The 20,606-nt window shown below is 41.3% G+C and overlaps 1 protein-coding gene across 1 annotated transcript in view; it reads left to right on the forward strand.

Annotated features, from left to right (window-relative positions):
* prex2 (phosphatidylinositol-3,4,5-trisphosphate-dependent Rac exchange factor 2) overlaps positions 1–20,606 on the forward strand; it is a 110,885-nt gene that overhangs the window by 88,147 nt on the left and 2,132 nt on the right. The window contains exons 37-40 of the mRNA XM_074693234.1: positions 9,376–9,442; positions 11,489–11,679; positions 16,080–16,182; positions 20,443–20,510. Coding sequence (XP_074549335.1) covers positions 9,376–9,442; positions 11,489–11,679; positions 16,080–16,182; positions 20,443–20,510 — 429 coding nt within the window. The remainder of the gene's footprint in view (positions 1–9,375; positions 9,443–11,488; positions 11,680–16,079; positions 16,183–20,442; positions 20,511–20,606) is intronic.

Consider the following 20,606-nt stretch of genomic DNA (forward strand, 5'->3'; position numbering starts at 1 on the left):
TTTTTTTTTAATTTAACATATTTATTTTTCAATGTATAAACCTGCAGCACTGTGTTCATGTCTAGCATGGAAAATCGTCCTGTCTATTACTCCCTCACAGTCACAAGGATGTGTTTAGGTACAGAAACATGGTACCGTTTGATTTTATGTGAATTGGTGCCCGGTACTACAGAGAGAATTTGATTGATATCTATAAAAGTACCTAATTTGGTACCCATCCCTATTGACACCATACACTGTAAAAAAAAAAATGGACATCCGCTTGCTCGGCTCGGAGTGAGGTCTTAACAAAAACTGCTCCCCCTGGTGGCTGGTTGCAGTATAGGTTAAAAAATCCAGCTTTCCAGCCATTCCAGATGGGCTGTGGTCAAACTTTACAAAATTAATACTCTTCATAGAAATGTTTCTCACATCCGATTGTTGATTTGAAGATAACATCTACTTTAGCGATAATTGACAGTTGCCGTTCTCTTGTATTACTTTTGGGGATTGTAAGATATGTTGAGAGGTAGAGTCAAGAAGTGATTAGACTCTTTAAAGAAACAAATAATTATTATTTTTGTTACCCGGCTCCACTCAGATTCTCCCAGAATCCCTCACAGTCTCTACTGCGCAGACTCTGGCTGCAAGTGGTGCCAGAGTCTGTGACGCTACGCCTGTGACGGGGTAATGTTGGCTCAAAAACCGTACAATGATAAATAGCGGAGCCACACTGTCCACTCTATATACAGTCTATGATTGACACTTAATAATGAAATTTAAGAAAATTGTTACGTTTTGAATATTTCCAGGTTAATTTTCTTCAATTTTCCCATCAGCTTCTCTGCCTCTGGCCTACGCTTTTCCTATATACACACAAATCTCGGTACACTCATAGCGCCTAATGAAATCATCCAAGTCTTTTTAAAAACAGCAACACAAATCACAGCACATGGTTGGTGGTGCAGGAGTCAGCAGATTAGCGCTCAGGCAGACAGCAACATTTTCAAGCTTTGGTAAACAATCCTAGCATGTGCATGGCATCCACAGTTGATGGTTTTGAGAAAATCAGAACCCTGACATGTAATATAGTATTATAAAGCTTCTTTAGTGTTTGCAACTGCTTGTATCAATTTTTCTTTTAAAAATCATGGAATGCATTTATTTGTCATGCTTTCTCCAGAGTTGGGGGATGTGGTCATACAAAAAAGGAAAAAATAAAAATGCACCAAACAGGAACAGTCTTCTCCTTCAGGACTTGGTGAGAACGGAGAGGAAGAAAATTGGAAAGGGAATATAGATCGCCAGAACAGGTTGGAAAGATGGAGGGGATTTCAGGGGAGAGATGAGGATGATGAGCTGAGGAGGAGAGAGTGCAAGAGAGGAAGAGGGCAGAGTGGCAGGGGAAGAGCCAGAGCGGAGTCTGCAGATGTATAATTCAAAGGGAGAGATTATTGCAGGCTTGTGGTTCCATCTAAATTTACTTTTATTGATGGGAACTTTCAGGAGGGAATGGGGTTTTTCCTCTGGCATGCTGCCTGGGTATTGATTTAAAGAGCATGCTACATACAGCATCATTAAAAAAAATAAGAGACAGACAAGTATGTAGTGCATGCTTCCTTCTGCTGGATCATACCTGCATGAAATGCATGCATTGTTTTTTTGCAGATGTAACAGTAGCCTGTGAGTGTTGGCAGATGTATTAAGATCGATTTCCTCTGGCACAGCTGACACAGAAAGCTCGTACTGCAGGCATACAGCTTCTCTCCTTAATTGGAATGCATCTGGCAGTAGTGAGAAAATGTTTGGCACCGTATCACAAAGCAGTTGAGAAATCTCCACATCTCGTACTACACGTCCCTTTGATAAAAACACTTGATTTATGCGGATATTAAAATTCTGCGCAGTCTGACAAATGAGGTTTAATGAAGGCATGGTGGCTGACAGATAAGTACTAATCTTGGATCTATGACACTGTCCAGCAAATGGTACTTATCATTAAAACGACAGCCTCTTTTATTTCACGCTTTGTTGGTTAAACATTCATCAGTCATCACAACAAAGCCTCCAGCTCATTTGTGCTGGCAGTGTTTGCCTTCCCATCAGCCTCAGGGAATTGGTAATCACACCACTCGTGATTACGCAGAAAAGCTTGATTTTTAGAGCAGATCAGGTTTTTCAGTTTTTGCACAGCAGAAATCCCTCTCCCTCTTCCTTCTCCGGATGACTTTGATGGCCTGTGGTTAGAGCAGCAGAGATCGATCCTGAGGCTCCAACTGAAATATGACCCACTGTTTACAGTGCAAACAATACAAGAAAAAGTTCAACTTGATCAATGCTACGAGGTGATAAAACAGGATTAACAGAACATGAAGACATCTGATACTTCCTAACATATTGTGTCCTCTATCAGCAAGTAGGTCTGCTGATCAAACCATACTTTCTGGTAGAAGAACCCTCGAATTTAGAGCTAAACCAGTGAGAATAAAACACAAAATGCAGCAGTTTACTGTTAAAAGTCTGGGTTTCAGTCAGAGACTGTATAAAACACAGAAATAATCTCAGAGAGTTTCCTAATACCTCAGCTTAGGCACTGGATTTGTTTTACACATGTATATATCTAAATACCCTCTCATAGATAACACAGACATCCAAACATATTCAACCTCTCAGACAATAAACATCATAAAGATAGAATAGAACTGTATTGTCGTTGTAACAAGTACAACAAAATCGAAGTCACAGGAGCAATCAAGAAAACAAAAGTAAGAAAGTGCAAAAGGGTCCATAAGAAAATAGATGATGACAGCTTGTCCATCATTCTCCAGTTCAGCCAGCCTCCACCTCCACAGTGTCCAGGACTGAGCTTCTGCTGAAGCTCTTCCAACATGGCGTTGGTGTCTGATGTTAGCTCTGTTAGCTATGTCTGTGAATAGCATGATGCTACTCTGCTCTCTGGTATTCCCTCTGTTGCTGGGTTAGCACAGCTAGCTCGTCCATCTTATTGGAGATAGATCTTACGTTCCCAAAAACTATGGATAGAAGGACAGGTTGTTGTCGTTACTTCTCAGCTCACACCTGAAAACCAGCACATTGTCCTCACCTCCTTCTCCTCACCTTGTGGGAAGACATCAGGCCTCACACCAGTTAGCATTGACATGCTACAGACTGCTAACAGCCAAGTTCACATGTAAACAATGCAGCCATGGTTACATGTAGGATCTCCAGACAAACACAGGAGAAAAAATAGTAAAAATATCACTGAAGCCACAAAAAGTTTGGTGTCCATGACCAAAAAATGAACCATACAAGGTAATGATCCATTCCAAATACAAAGATCACGAAAAAATTACAAGAAACGGACAAAGAAGAGAGAGCTGCTGCAAAAGGCAGCCATAGCCAACAGGGCGGCGCCTAGCAACTATCATACATGAAGTTGGCTGTCATTCATTAATTTACGAGGTTTATTCTCAAGGACACGCCCACACTATACCCTGATCTGAACACAAGGGAATAAATGGTTTGACATGAATTGAACTTACGGTATTCAGCATCACTCTGCTCCTGTTGCACAACAATACCACAAATCTGTTACTTAAACTGTGCAGAGCTGGCTCGTGTAATTGATGGTATCTGTCTCCTCTGCTGGGAGAGACGATGCAGCAATGACTGCTACTATCCTCATATAGGAATATTTACTGCCTTGAGTGTCTGCATTTTTCACCTGAAATGCATGAGCATTGCAAGCTTGCAGAACAGAGATAGAGTAGTGTAAATGTGGGAAAGCTAAGAGGTTATTTCACAGAATGACAAATGTGATTGGGCAATCATGTCTGATCATGGATATTCCTCTTTTATCTAACAGTCACACAACCAAATTTCAGTCCCATATTATTTCTATATAAACGAAAACAGAGCTCTGTTCTCTCCAGCTTAGACACTGATGAAAATGGCTCATCTTCACGCTGGCACAGGGAGTCCCAACCCACCAGAGCACTGAGGATGGTGCTGGGGCTTCATTCTGCTCCAGCAAGTGTGCACTGAACCCCTTCTAATACAGCCTGGTGAAGCTGAGCATCAGGGACTTAGCTTCTTTTTATCATTTCCTTTTGATTTTATCCTTGAACTGTTATAACGACCTGGACTCATCTTGTGATGTGTCTGAAAATCACCTTTGTTATGAGCCAAGAATACTTCTGTGTTGTGTATTTGTTCATGATTACCAACCAGTTGTTGTTCTTATTATGCGTGCATGTGTTTCCAACGACATTAATTTGAAATCATACCATGGCTGTGTTAGATACTTGATTCTAGTGCAGTGCAACATGCTTGGTTGAGATTGTTTTATTGAGTGTCGCTCCAGTCTTAGATAAAATCCGACTCCTTGTTTGTTAAAAATACTTTATTTTTGCACATTTGTTGTACTCATTAGTGACTAGGATTTACTACTCTGCAGTAGATTGAAGAGGAGACCTAAAAGAAAAAACAGCTGTTCATACATTTGAGAATATGTAAGGAATCGTGTGAGTGAAGCAGATGATGACTCATGGCATTTGGTAAACACAAAAAAACCCACTGGATTACAGAAACCAGTTAGCGTAGGAGCTTGTACGATGAAATTAACTGCTGCCAATTCTTGTCTTACGGCTGTGATTCACTTCTGCTTTATTTCCATTTCTGAAGCAAATGATTGAAGGTTGTATCAGTCTTTGCACTGAGATTTATTAAATAACACGTCCCTTTTGCGGTCCAGGGGGGACTGGCAGACTTTGTGACATCATATGCAAAAGATCTATAACTTCTTCACATCATTACTCCTTACAAAATAAATCTTCAGCTGAGCCTGACACTACAACCCCATTAAAGGTCCCATATTATGCACCTTTTCTGCAGTTTAATTAAATGATTGATGTCTTCATGAAATGGTAGTAACATGTTTTGGTCCAAAAAGCCAATAAATCAAGCACAGCAGCATTGTTTCCAGGCTCTCATAGCCCCTCTGTTCAGAACGCTCTGATTTAGTGGGCGTGACCTTCATATGTAAATGAGCCACCGCTGATACTGCCCTGCTCTTCTACGTCACTGAGAGCGGCACCACGAGCTCCGAGTGCACAATATTTAGAAAAAAGCAAAGATCTTTTACCGCAACATTACAGGCCAAAACAACAGGCTAACAGCAGCTAAAGTTAGCATCCTGAAGCTAACACAGAGACAGGGGGAACACTGAGGAAAAGCTCTTACATCTGCTCCACAGCACACAGCATTTAAAATACTCACATTTCCAGGGTTTGAGGTTTGTTGGTGGATGGTTGGTAATGCGCCTGGATTCAGGACCAGTCTATTCTCTAGCCCTCTGCTGTACTGTCCAAAGTTGGAAAAGCAGTTGGCTGTGAAGTGACTAGCACACACATGCACAGTTTTACTGAGTGTAGCTGGCACATTTACTTGATAAATGAACTCTAGCCACTTAGTCTTGTCTTCTTCAGAGATGGAAAACTTGTGCATAGAACTATGTGGCTGTTTACAGCCAAAAACAGAGCAGTGATGGCCTTGCAACTTCAGCATTGTCCTACCTGCTGCTGGAGAGAAATCTCTCCAGCAGCAGGGAGGGGAGTGGGCAGGGAGGGGGTTCAGGGTATCTACTCTGGTGGACCAATCAGGTCAGACTTGCTCCTGATTGGTCAAAAAAGGGAATCGCTGATGTCGGCAAATCCCCAAAATCCAAACAACTCATTTGAGGTCAGGATTTTACATTCACAAGCACTACTAAGTACGTGTTTTGTCATTAAATGTCACATTTTGTGGGCTGGGAGGAAAGCCAAAGACCCACAAATTTCACTAAAAGACTTAATAAAGTAATTTTTGCACAATATGGGACCTTTAAGGCTGATCTGCTTTCCAGTATCAAAGACCAAACATTTGCTTCCTGGTCAATTGACACGTATGACTCTGCATGCAACCTTGATCTGGATTTCTTCAACATACACATGAGTCATTTTGTTTGAGGAGTTTCTCAGTTTAAGATATTTTCTTGCTGTTGTTACCCTCACACACCTTCTATACCCTCCTTCTGCTTTTTTACATATGCAGCTGAGGGTGACATATAGGTATCCATAAATATTTCCCTGGAAGTGAAGATAGGAGGCGTGGGGTACGGATATGACCTCCAACACACTTCAGACGCACTATCTCACCGGTGTCATTGCAGAAGCGTCACCGCGTGGCATGTGAGGCCTCCTAGAGGCTCTCATTAGCCTCCAGGCAGCTCTGCCACACACTGCAGGGGTTTGTGGGGGATTTAATAACGGTGAGTGTCATTCATCACAGCCGCGTGAGTGATTTACATGGACCAGCATGCACTTCTGCAGGGTCACATATAATGCTGTAAATCCAAGACACTTGGCTCGTGTCCTCCTGAGCGAACAGATGGGAAATCAAATCCACAGACTTAGTTTAAACATTCATCTCTCGAGGTATTTCAGGGTTTAACTCTGTTCCTTTTAGGCTTGTTTTTAAAAAGGAGGATGTCATGTTAACGTGCAGCTTCCCATGCTGCTCCCGTGAAAACATCTATGCCTCCAGATCCTTCTTTTCTGACGCGGCACCTGACATATCACACTCCTTGGGTGTGCTGTTGTTGTGAAGGAAGCAGAAACAACGGGGATTTAGCAGTAAAATAAAACCAGCTATACGCAGAGAAAGTCATCTCTGGCTGGCAGCCAAGTCCTCCATTAGAGTCTCACGTAAAAATCCATTGGCTCTGTGTCTGATAAGTGTGTGTGTGTTTTGTGGAAAGAGCAACTAGCAGGCCTCACCTATGGGTTTTTTGGCTGGGAGAAATCATCTTTAACAGAAAAATAAACAGAATAAAAAGCCTGATCTCATAAGGTGTCTGTCATCTTTGTTTGATGTGACCTCTTCGTAGCATTCCCACATGTAGAGAAACTGCCGTTCTTTAATATTAATTACAGAGGAGGCTGTGGGAAGAAGGAAATGATAAAAAACCCAGTCTGTGCATGCAGAATGTCATATGTTCTGCCGTTAAATTGAAGGACCCAGACTCTTGGGGCTTAAACTTTAATGATTAAATAATGAACTCCCTGTTGGCTCAGACCATACTTAGAGTGTATGTTTCTTGTATTGTGTTTGCGCAGTGTGTGGGCTTGAAATGTCATTTTTCATCCGTAATAACTGTTTTATTAAGGAGCACGGTTCCCAAACCTCTCACAGAGCTCCATCAGCTGCGGTGTTATGCAGGTCCTCCTTAAACCACACATCACTCGTAGTCTGACTCCCATTATTTTGTCATTAGGGACCTCCAGGAGAGAGGCGGCGCTGCTCCTCAAGCTGCGGTTGGCGATATTTTTAGAACAACTTTTACAGCAGGAGGATAAGATGAGCAGTGACCTTGCCTCTGCGGGGGAAAAAGCGTGCACGGTCAAGACAAGGTGCTTTCATTTAGTCTAAAACAGATAGGCAAATGTGTGCAGATGGAGTTTTGCAGATAAAGGAGGGCTGATACGTCTGAGACTGATTTTATTATAGTTCTTTAAGATAAAAGTCTAAAGTGGGGACCGATAAGCAGGAGGGACACGGGTGAGGGGACTTGGAGAGCACAGTTAGTTGACACAGTCAGATAACCTTAGCAGAGCTGTAGTGAGAGCTGGAGGAGAAACAATTTCAGTGTACGCTTTTGTTCCCAATATATTTCATTTCTTTTTTCCTCACCTCATAAAATCTCTCCCTTCTCTTTGTTTGACCTGTAAAAAGAGTGATGATGTGTTTGAAAACGCTTGGATCAAAGTAATCTTTCAGTTACTGCCGGTGTTTGTTTTTCCACAGCTCACATAAGGACACGCTTTCACACACACACATACAAACACAATAAGGAGGCCAGGTGTTTAACTGTAGAAACCATCATGAAGACATCAAATATTTAGAGCTTTAAACTGTCAGCTTGGCCAAACACAATCCTGTCACCCACTCTTCAGATTGCTCAGCACTTGTGTCCGTTATGTGCTCTTTTGTCCTCTGTATGAACGGATTGGAAAGGTGTGTACTCTGTGTTGTGATGCAGTGTAACACACAGCCTAACGTGAGCATCCTGTGAATGATAAGGCCATCTTGAACCAATTACATGGGCTGTTAGCTCCATCTGAACCCCAAGCAAACTCGGCTCGCCGTCATTTAGTAGCACTCAACACGAGGTTAAAGGATAATTTGCCGGATGGGATTAAATACTTTGAAAGCCTCAACAAGTGGAGATATAAAGTGGACGGGTTACTCATCCAAATCAGAATAGATTTATGTTGCTGAGTAGATTTATTTAAGTGAATTAGAGGCAGGCAGCTGAGGTATTAGGCATAGCATCATTAGCTTGAATGGATAAAAAAGCTGCTCTAATACAGAGGCTTAAAGGACTTTTCAGAGTTGATGATTTGTTTCCTCCTTTGATGTGGTGTGTAGTTAATTTTGTGTGTTCTCTATGATATCGCTGTGAAATCTTCAATCTTAGTTGAGCTAACTTTTCTCTGATTAATCATTTTCATTAATGTGATGTCAGGCAGATTCCGCACACTCATAATGAAAGCCTCCTTGTCCTGATTTTAATCACTTAACAGCAGAGTGAGCGCAGATGAACGAGCGCTTGCTTTCATAAACGATCCCCCTCCTTCAAAAGTCTCCCATCTCTAAAACTCATCTCTTCGTTTATTTCCAGTTCAAGAAACGTGTACTGTAAGGATGGCTGTGTGTTGTACATAATTATCCCTTCTGGCAAGAAGTAATGGAGTTTGTGATTTTATTACAAGAGCTTTAATGTGCTGTGCTGTGTCTATTTTTAGCGTACTGCTGGATTACTGAGATTTGATGGAGTCACAGACTGCTGAGTGTGCACCAGCAGCACTCCACCTCAGATGGACTCATTGCGGCATATGTACGCCCTCTGGGTCTGCATTAGGGACACCAGTGCAGTGCTGCCCCCGGTGGGCAAAAGCGGGAAAAATCACCTCCAAAATCGGCTGTGCTCCATGAATGAATGAGGAAAGGCATTTGGAGTGATGCCCAGGACGGGAGATGCTTATTCTGCGTTTCTGCTGAGCTGTTCCCAACTCACTTCCATGATTGATAGTCAGATGCTGGAGCTCCATTATGAGCAGGTGGCCTAGTTTTCCCAGAAAGGCAGCCAAAGCTATGATGACCTAATGATGCAGGGAAAATGACGCCACAGTGTGTTTATGGAGCAGTTGAGCTTCTGGATAGATGAAAGCAATTGTGTAGTATGATTAAATAAAGTCTACTGCGGTTTGTTACCTCTTGATAAACACTGTTTGAATCCAACCACATCGCTGATATCCAGTTACAACCGTGTATTCTCTTCTCTTCTTTCTTCTCTAGGGCTTTCTACTTAGATCATTCCAACATGCCACCCAGCTCTGCACCCAAAGCTGCTCTCATAGATAAGGTAAGACCAAGTTCACATCAGCAAAGGCTGCATTCATGTATACAGTATGTTCACACCATGGACTGTCTGTAGAGTGGACAGCGTGGCTTCACCATTTACCATTCTATGGTTTTGAAGCCAAAATTCCTCCGTCTCAGGCGCAGCCATTGGTAGCCGTTGTGCAGCCAGAGTCTGCGCAGTAGAGACTGTGAGGGATTCTGTAGGAATCTGAGTGGGTCCAAATGACAAAAATAATAAAAAACATTTTCTTTTAAGAGTATTATCACTTATTGACTCTACCTCCCGACGTATTTTACATCCCCGAAAAAAATATACTAGAAAGGCAGCTGTCAATCATCAAGCGTGACGTGAAACCTCTTTTTTAACCTCGTATAACTAATGAAAACGAAACTTTTCAAAAAAAAGAGGACTTGAATACAAGACATCCAAATGATATCTTCAAATCACCACAACAATCGGATGTGAGAAACATTTCTACAAGTTGTATTAATTTATTAAAGTTTGACCACAATCCATCTGGAATGACTGGAGAGCCTGATTTTTTAACCTGTACTGCAGCCAGTCACCAGGGAGAGCAGTTTCTGTGGTGACCTCACTTTTACACCCTGGATTCTTTAATGACAACGAGATAACGCACCTATATATGTATCAAAACAACTAATACAGAGCTATAAAGTGCAAATTTAAGCACATGAAAATTGTCAGCTGGTTCCTTTTTAAAGGTATCAGGATCAGTCAAAGTGTGGGATCATCCTGCAAGTTTGACCCATGTCCCATCTGATAACTTGGAGGAGGTGGACATAAAAGATACCTCCTTGCAGTCTGTCAGAAGAGACAGCTTTAAATATTTTGACTTCACTTTTGGAAGCTGCCAGGTCTCTAAACTTTTAATATAGTCACTTGTTTAGAAAGATTTCACTCTAAAGACCCATTTATTCTCCCTTTACATTAAAAAAACGCATCTATCCTTTTCGCACGATGTTATCACTGCTCACATACTTTCATGCATCCCTTATGTTGACATTGATTTTAACCAATACATCCACCAGGGGGTGGCAGCCCAGAGTCAAAAGTTTGTGACGACAAACTCAAAAACAAACATGGTGACTGTGGAGGAGATATTGCTAATGTACCTCTTGCATAAAAGACAAAAAAAGAGGCAGAGTTGTAGAAGACAGTGGTTGGTAAAGCCTTTAATTACATTGCAAAAGTTCCGCCATTGTTGTTTCTTCTTTATGTCTTACTAAAGCTACATATCGGGTAGTTACAGTAACACTGCCCCCATGGTTTCCGATGGTACTGCTCTGTTTTGCTAGTATCTGTAAGCTTCATGGAAACTTGCAGAAATAGGACCAAAATGAACACAGAGCACAGAGAGAGGGCTGCGTTGGTATCCGTATTTAATGTTGAGCATAAATGGGCCTTAAGTGAAACCAGGTGCCAAAACTACCATGCTGCTTCTTTCATTTTTTACTGATGTAATCCATCCCCCAACAAGTAAAAAAATCTCAATCTATAACTCAATTTCCTCCATATTACAGCTTATTTTTTATATTCAAAGGTCCCATTGAAGGTAAAAGGTGTTTTGGAATAAGGGTCTTTTCTGTCTGATGATAAATGAGGAGCTACCAAGGCAGCCTGTAGATAGATGAGGGTTAAGATGCACATGTTCTCTGTCCTCCAGATAGAGTCACTTCTGCTTCCAGTAAATACAAAGTGAATGTATAATTTTAAAACTTGTGGCTGAAAAAGTGGTTTATAAACCAGCAGTGGCCTCATGATGGATATATCCACTTCTTTTTATGCTTTTAAATATTTACAAGACTTGAAATATCCTCCAATATCTGGTTGCCATCTGGAAGCGCTTTTGTAAGTAGGCATCCCTTTGAATATAAATCTGAATTCTGTAGTCATAGCAGGATGAGAAGCTAAGTGACAGAAGCAGCTTTAGGTAAACACTTCACTGTCGGCAGATCTGCTCTTTGTAGATACCACCTTGTTGTAGAAAACACTGTAACAAACTCCCTTCCCTCTTTTTCCCTCCAGTTGATGCGTCCTCTTAACGCCATGGAGGAGCTGTACCGTCTGATGGAGAGCTTTATCAGTTGTCGCCGAACCGCTGCCTGTCAGTACACTGCTTGCGGGGCGTCTGGAGTGGGGCTGCTCACGGTGGCCTCTGAGCTCTGCTCGCGTCTGGGTGCCACACACATTGTCATGTGCAACAGCGGCGTCCATCGGTGAGTGTGTGGGCACGTATACCTTGTGTGAACCGCCTCTGGTTAAATTATACCTCCCTGCTTCCCATCTCCCTCCTTTTTGACAGCTCTTTAGCTGTTTTACTTTCTCTTTCATCTCTCCTGCATTAACACTCTTCTCACCTTTGCCCGTTTCTGTGCTTCATCTTTTATCTTGCGTGTAACTCTCAGTTTCATGAGAACCCTGCTCTCCTTTATGTATGGGTTTTCTATTAATACACATTTTTCTGCATTAATTACCTGCAGGATATGCTAGTTAATAGAGTCCATTGTTTTTCAGGCAGGGTAAGTAAGTTTTAAGTAGGCATAGCTCTTCACTGAGGAAGAAGAGAGGGCAATTACTTCCACTTTCATTGAATTCTATATATGGCATCCTAATTCACCTGCTGCTGAGGGCACCATTCATCAATGCATGAGGACAGAAATATCCTGATCGTTTGTCACCGCTGATCCCGTCTACAGCTTTCATCTTTAATCTCTTACTCGTCTCTTCCCTCCAACCGCCCACCCACCCTTCTGATACCCTCTTCCTTTACCCATGACAGTTTCCATATCTTTGTGCCTCACTTACACACACACACAAACACACGCTCACAAGTGTGCTCAGGCGTTTGCTGGATGTGACTGATGGCTGGATAAAGTGCACTGGATGGAGCCGCGTGGTTGCTTGAGCTCTAATAGAAAGTTCCCGTCTGTGCAATGACTGTTGCTACTTTATTAACCCACAGCCTGTGTGTGTGTGTGTGTGTGCCTGTGCAATCATACACACCAGCTACAACTCACTCTGATGGGCAGGCTAAGTGTAGCATGACAGAGGAGGTGACGGGTCCTGCCATATTTAGGATTATTTGTGAACTTGCTTTCTTCTTTAGTACTTTTTCCACTCTGAAAAGCTGGAGGCTGATGGGATCCCCAGTAAGTGATAAAAGTATTAGAATATCAACTTCATTAACTTTTAAAGTCAAGGATTTTATACACAACAGCTTCTTTTAGTAACATTCACACACACTTCTTGGTCAAAGAAGCATAGGAGTGGTCACTAAGAGTCACGGTAAGATCGTCTCTGAGTGTTTGTTGTTCGACATTGCACCGAACGTGTATTTGAATGCCTGGCAGTTGTTCAATAACTCTGTTACATGAATAACTAGAGGTGTGAAAAATATTGATACAGCAGTTTTTCATGATACTTTGGCCTCTGATACATTATCAATATTTCAACTCTTAACATCAATTTTATGTAAAAAATAAAAATTCACATTTCAGTTCAGTTGGAAGTAAAATAGACTTTCATGCCTCCACTGTGATAGAAAGAGCTATGTTACCAATAGAGTGTAAAATGAATAAAATGTTCCTAAACTTTACAACACAGGTTTTTGTTGTACTTGACATCGATTTTTTCTATTTTCTTTTCAATTTTGCGTAATACTGTGTGATTTACATAAACGTCATCTTTTTTGTTCTCAGGTAACTGTGTAGAATATCACAATATGTCACAATATTATGATATTGTGATACATAGTAATATTATCGTATCTTAAAACCTTTGTATAGTATCGTGAGGTTCTTGCCAGTACTCACCCCTAGTAAATGTAAGGTCTGCAGGAATTTTCGTTGCTTGCTAGTAAACACAAATTTAGACTGGACTTCTCTCTCTTGGCTCAGTGCCAGCAGCAGCGCACACCCACAGCCTCGATCCGACCGAACACATTCACTAGCTTAGCAACCACCTGCAGCGTCATGTTTCTATGTGGGTGAGACTCGAGAGCTGTGCTCGACATGTTAGCACAAGCAAATTTTTGGGTATTTGACTCATACCTGGTTAGCACAAAGCCAACTCGCGACGCTATTTGTCCCATGATGCTCTCCAAGTGCCCGAAAAGGAGTGAAAGTGGAGCCAAGCTTCACCCTCATTGGGAAAAAGTTCTGTTTGGCGTTTCGCTTTAGTTGTGTTTTTCCTCTTCTGTGCTACATCCACTATTGTTGCCACTCAGGATAGCTTCTTCCACTTGCGCACTGGGCGCACTGTGATTAGCTGATGTAACCATGCTTGCTCTCCTCCCAGAAACGTCCAAAACAACCAAAACATCAACATACAGGCAGAGGAGAGGGTTCGAGGCTGACAAAGATGCAGAGACACATGTATAGAGGCCCAGAAGTGACGATTGAGCGGGATTATTTCTGTAAAGGTGACATTTTATTTTTTAGGGAAATCCTGCAGACTCTACCATTAATACCATTGTCTTAAAAAAGCATAAGTTTTGGCTTCTTTTGAGACACTTTGTTCAGGACGATCCCTGTGTCCCCCCTGGGGCAAGAGAGTTGTGAGTAACAGCTGGCCTCAGTCATTAAGGCTAAATTAGCTTTATGAATAATTGGCACTATCACTGTTCAAAACAAATACATTTTAAACTCCAGTCCCTTCACTAACCAAAGTCACTACTTTCTCTTTATAAGATAAATCAACGAAATATTCGAAAGGACTCTTTATTACTTGTGAAAATGGAAAGCACACAAACTAAATTCAGTGCAATTGGAAAAACTATGAGACCAAGGCAGTCGATTAGTAATGTGGAAACTGCATCATCAGTGTGGCAGCCTTCTCAGGCAATATTGATTGCATTAGTTATGTTGATGGATGAGCTTTAATAAGAGAGAAAGCATGATACTTTGGGGGGCATCAGCAGTTTGCTGTGCACTGCGCTCCTCTTTCCTCCTGAGTCTGTCAGTCACTCTCACAAAATGCATTAGTAAGAAAGTGTTATAAGCACAACATTTGGTGCACATTTGGAGTCCTAACTTGTTTATTCCATCGTTTCATGTCATCTAAATCATCTGTAGGAGCTCTTTTTGATTTACGTGTAAGGCAAATATAGGCTCCTCTTTGTGCATTGTCTTTACGAATCTTCCCCCTTCTTTCTGTCCTCCACTCTCTTGATTTCTCTTCCTTTATCAGCCCTGACTTGGCTCAGGAGGAGTGTAAATGGAATATGTGCTGGAACAACATGAAACAGATGGGTGTAAATCACCTCTCACTATCTCACCAGCCCTAATGAGAAGGGAAACCGTGGCAGCCTCAGATTTCCGTGCAGCTCCTTCATCCCGCTCCAGCTGACGAGATATTTAAAGAATCTCTGTGGGTGACTTTTACCCCCCCACTCTCCTTTAAGCTCAGAATGGGTGCTGAAAATACTCTGTGAAAGGACATCTTCCACACATATGGGAGATGATAGTTTTCATTACTTTTATCACTTTCTGTTAAAGTTATGCAACTGGAGCTCATGGGGACTTTTAAACCTGATCTGATTGAGTCAAAGTTATCGCTTCTGGCAGCGTTTAGTCCCTAAAGTTTTCTCTTCACTGAGTGTTAAATCTGACCACGAAGGAGGGGAATATTAAATAAACAGCTCAGATGACTTAACAGCCTTGTGGCTGTGTTACTCAATGAGAGCGAGACGGTTCAATTTCCACTGAAAGGGACATGGATTGATCTACTAGTGCAGTCTGTGAACATAGAAAGGTCACCAGCAGCTTCGACACCTGTCACTGGCTCTCTGAGGATTTATCCTCACTGCCGTCTGCCTGTGTGTGTGTGAAGGTGACAGAGAGGAAGGTACACAGTGTGTCTACGAGTCATCTGTAACTAATGAATCACAGACTCACACCAACACTCATTTTACACGCATCCCACCTGTATGGTGGTGTGAGTCTGTCACTTCAGCTGCAGGAGGCACGCTAACCCATCCTTGGAAGAATGGATCCTGGTGCTGAGGAAACTGGGAAGTCCAAGATGAGGTTTAATCCTCTCCTTCTCTTCTGAGCCCAAAAAGCACAAAGCGGAGGTTTGTTACTCTCCTGATGCTGCGTGATCTGCAGCTGTGGATAACATTTCAGCTGCAGGTGAAATTTTAAGAAGGAAAGCAGCAAAAGTAAAAAAAAGAGGCATCCAATGGCAGTGACAAGATGTTAAGAAGAGCAAAATATGTGCAGGGGAATTCGATGCAGAGCCAGACATTCTGCCAGAGATTCATCATATCTGGAAGAAGCCCAGAGTTTGGATCTTGGCTTGCTTTTGTTTTCTGTTGATGTTTGTCTCAGTCTCAGATCTCACTTTCAGCCTCCATCTGTTGCAAAGATTGCTTTGTTGTCATGAAATCATGGAGAGAACGTGTAAATGTTGAGTCAGAGGAGATGTATCTTCTCACCATTGATGAATCCATTGTGCCATTTAGAAAATTTACAGCAACAGCACGTTTTGGCAGAAAAAGAAAAACTCTACAAATACGGCATCATTCATTTCCACAGTGAGAAACTGATCTGGTAAACATGCAGATGGAGAGTAAATGCTTGAGCTTGACCTTATTTTTTTCCCTCTTTATGAACAGCTGCACTCTGAGTGTGACACTGGAACAAGCCATCCTGTTGGCCCGAAACCACGGTCTGCCTCCTCGCTGCATCATGCAGGCCACTGATGTCATGAGGAAACAGGTATGTGTTACAGTCATGTAGATTTGACACAAATACACACTTTCAGACAACATCTCTCTTTCCTTATCCCCTTTTTCTTTATGCAGCAGCCTTGTAGTATAGCCCCTTCAGTGATATTCAATCTGTCTAAGATGATTTGTGTTCTCAAAGGCTCAATGTGAGGCCATCTGAATTCAAACCAAAAAATTAAAACATTCCTCATCTGTCTTGGTCAGGCTGTGGACTGATTTATACAAAAGGAAACTTTCACTGTGAGGAATTTAAAAAACAAGAGTCTCACATCTATATATGTGTGATTGACTTTAATCCATGATTTAGAATTAGGATTATCAGGATTAGATTAATTTACCGCATGTAGAAGTCCCTGTGACAACAACACGCCAGCCTACAAAGTTTAGTAGTGTGGAGCAAGATCTATCCTTTTCTTGAAGAAAAACATTTCTTAGATTAATTTTGTAGTAATGGTGGACACTGTAGCTTAACTGGCAAAACAAAAAAAGACAGAACAGCAGAAGACAGCTAATGAGAGAGCGAGAAAAACTCAGGTTAAAGGCTAAAACAGGGGTCAATCTGTGACGTTGTTCATTCCAACCCAGATGCAGCAGTTATTCTGCAGTGGTCTGTTCAAACTTGAGAGTCTATCAATAAAATGAAGAGTGAGGTTACATTTGCTCTGCTTGGTTGATGAGCACTGGCATGACATTCACTAACATTACAAGTTACAGACATGATCTTGAACACCAGGCTGTGGTAGCACTAAATACTGGCCGGTTACTGAACTATGGTCCAAACTGAGTTTACAAAGTTTACTTGTCACATTTTTAAAAAAGTTCTACTTAACTATTAATACATAAATAACTTGTTGCTTCGTATCCAGCAAAAAGTTGTCTTAAACAAAGAAAAGTATTGTTATAACAACAAAAACGCACCTTGGTAAGAGTCAAGTTCCCATGACAGTGGGTGCAATTGCTAATGGGAAACGGAGTTTTTATCCAGGAAAATCTCTTGCTTTTTCTAGCCATGCTAGCCAATGTTAATGTAACACTAGCTAATTGGTAAGCCTCAAAACCAAGAAACTAAGGTCAGCATAAAATCAAGCCCAAACAGAACACAAAGTTCAATTCAACAACCACAAGGGTTATTTTGAAGACGACTCTACTAACGAGGGAGTTAGACTAACAGAGACAATAGCACAGTATTTGATTCATGGAGAGAACGTGTCCTCATCCTAGCTAGAATTAGCTTCTTTGATAACACAAACTAACTACTGTGTACCTGACAAAGCAAAATACTGAACTGTGATGTTAGCCAAGTCATCTCCACCATTGGGCTGTCTAAGTGGTAACTTTGTTTGCTAGCTAATCAAAAATTACACATCTTATTTTGAAATGCTTCTGCTTTGATTAGCAAAATACTGAGACCGGGTAAATATGACTATCAGCTAGCTTAACTAACAGGATTGATTTGGGAATTTGTAAATTGGCTAGCTTTCCATTTTCAATAATATCTTTTAGCTTAATTTTCCACAAAGCTGCCAATGGTAGATTTGTGGAATAAAGCTAAGTTACAGCTTGCTAATTTAATCACTAGAATAGGCTAGCTAAATGAATTCTAGTCACTGGCTAGCTTTCCAAACACCTCCAAGATCGCTTAAAACGAATAAAGCAAACTTAGCTGACTAACTAACTCGTGAATGTCACAACACTGTTAAGCTAAAAGAAAGGATGTCTGCACATGGTGGTAAATGTTAGCATTAGCAAAAGGTGGCTGACTACCTTTAACAAGATTTCCCTTCAGTTTTATTTGGTAGTTTATTAGCAGTATTGTTAAGTTTTTGCAAAGTTCACAAAAGAGCAAAAGCTTTTAGATTCAGTTAACTTAGTCCATCACTTGGTCGTCCAAATATGCTGTAGCAGCAATGAATGTATCAAGTGAAAAGTAGTTTATTTCTATCAACTATTAATAAAAAAGATGGCCAACGGGAGCCCTCTTTTTAGCAAGGGAAAACGAGTTTGAGTCTGTCCAAAACTAAAAATTATTGACTCTGCTCCTTTCTCTATTCAAATTTTGTGTGCCACTTCCTCCTGTTCGCCCTCTATCAGATTTCAATCTTATCACATATGCATTCACCACAACCTGAATATGAATCAGACCAAATGAGGCGGTGAAGAAAAAAAGTAATGAGAATCTGAACAGATTGATTGAGAGTCTGCAGCTTGTTTGTTTGTCTGCATGTCTCATTGGGGTCAAGGGAAGAAACTCGTATTACTTTCTCAGTGCATTCATGTTTTCAACCCCACACAAGGCTCCAGCTACGACCAGATCTCGAGGCCCATGTCTCAGACTTTCATTAGAAGTTCAGTGTATGGTGGTCATATTGCTGTTTGCAGTGGGAGAAGAGGTTAGTGGAGGGGCTGGGATCCTGAGGGAGGAGAGGCATTTAATTTCTACACTCGGAGGACTGGGCTGCTAGCCAGGAGGATGCCACTCTGTGTATTGTGTGACCTTGAGTAATACTGTATGTCGCTGAGGAGAAAAAACATCTTTAGGATGATGTGGTTTGTTGAGATAGAATGTGACGCAGTACCTGTATGTACTGTTTTAGCTCGTTAATTTTCTTCTTCTTTTTTCCTTAAGCTTTGTTTGTTATACTGTTCTACGTCATTGGACTTTTTCAGTTTTCTAACAACACCATTGTCCTAGAAACCACAGAGATGAGGGCCCAGATAGAAATTTATGACTGGTTTTAAAATGTGACTTATCTAACTTCAGAGTTAAAACGTCAGGATTAAAACAGGTCAAATGTAAGAAAATGAAACTTGCATAATTCATTTCTATTTTGTCATTGCCAAAGTTGTAATACAAAATACCTGAAGCTGCTGAATGCAGAAGTAGTTATCAACTTAAAAAAAAAAAAAAACAGGCTAGCAATGAACTCAACATGTTGTGTCACACATTTGCTTTTGTTCTTCTGTGTCTACTTTTTGTGCCTGCTTTGCATATTTACCCAAACTACAACCCAAAAATCGGTTTGTTTCAACAGATTTTTGCCAACTCATGTAATCTACTCCTGTCCTCCAGGGACATTAGGGGGCATCTCTGTCTGGGTGCATCAGAATGAATGGCCGTGATAGGTGTCAAATAATTGCTGATGCTATCCTGCTATCTGGCTGTGTCTCATGGCAGACACTACGATGTCAAACAGCAGGGAGGTCAGCTAATGCACTTTTGGACCGTCTCTTTCCCTCTGCTCAGAGAGGAGATGCTGATGACCTCTTTGGGATAATCATTTGATGTGTTTTTGCTTGTGTGTGTGCACCAAAGAGGCCGAGTGGGTACATTTGTGAGTGCAGGTGTTGGTGTCTTGAATCTGAAAGGCCTCACTGCCTTCATTCTCGAGCTCTAAAGTTGTGGATTTGTTGACTCAGGGCAGAGCCAGCAGACTCCAGAAATGTTAGGAAAAGTCATACACATTCTTGACTCAGTTTAATTCAACTCTGGGACGTACACACAGTAACAAACCATTCATCCTCAAAATGCTTGGGCACATACTTTTATTTTCTCTCAAATACTCAACATGATCACATTTGCAAACAAAGTTGTGAGTTCTGTAGTTGAACAGCACACAGTAAAGGAAGCTGAATTTCAAGCTCTCGTGGTGCATTAAATGAAAAGTACTTTACAAAAAGCAATTTTCAAGAAGCTTTTGAGGCTGGATTTCGCCTTAGAATTAATATCTTTGAAAAGAAATCACAGGAAGTTTGCTCTGGCCAAGAACTCCTTATTGAGCTCCTCTCTCCAGGGTCGCTGGGCTCCATGGATGACAATGCATTAGGCCCCATCACTGTACTAGCCAACCCTTCACCAATGCTTTGACTTGACTCATGGAACATTACATTTTTTCCTAATTCACATTTGCAGCTGTATTTTTTGTCATATTATGTTATTCAGACTATACCATTTTCAGGTTTAGCAGGGGGTGAGAGGGGCCTCAGAAAGATACTCCTCATATTTTTTGAGAAAGATTCCAGCAGCTGTTTTCTTTTTTTTCACAGCCAATCTTACATTACCTTTAACAGATCAAGCATAGAAAGAAAACACTGCAAACAAAATAAATTTCAAGCCCATCAGTGGCCCACCCTCTGTTGTGGCGTTGGGTACACACTTCTCCCCATCTTCTTCCTTTCAACTGCTTATTTATGGATGCTAAGATTCATCTTGTTCCATGACATAAATTTTTGATGTCTCTTTGTTTTTCAGGGGGCCAGAGTTCAGAACTCAGCAAAGAATTTGGGTGTGAGGGATCGAACACCAACCTCAGTACCAAGGTAAAACTAGTCACTCCATGATTTAGTTGGTAAAGTAGTCTTTGCATGTTTTACCTCCTCAAGTTTAAACTGTATCACAATAGTACTTAGATTTTT

The sequence above is a fragment of the Halichoeres trimaculatus genome, unplaced genomic scaffold, assembly GCF_033239565.1.
Source record: "Halichoeres trimaculatus isolate MK-OKI-2021-1 unplaced genomic scaffold, fHalTri1.1 fHalTri1_scaffold_18, whole genome shotgun sequence".
Classification (NCBI taxonomy): Eukaryota; Metazoa; Chordata; class Actinopteri; order Labriformes; family Labridae; genus Halichoeres; species Halichoeres trimaculatus.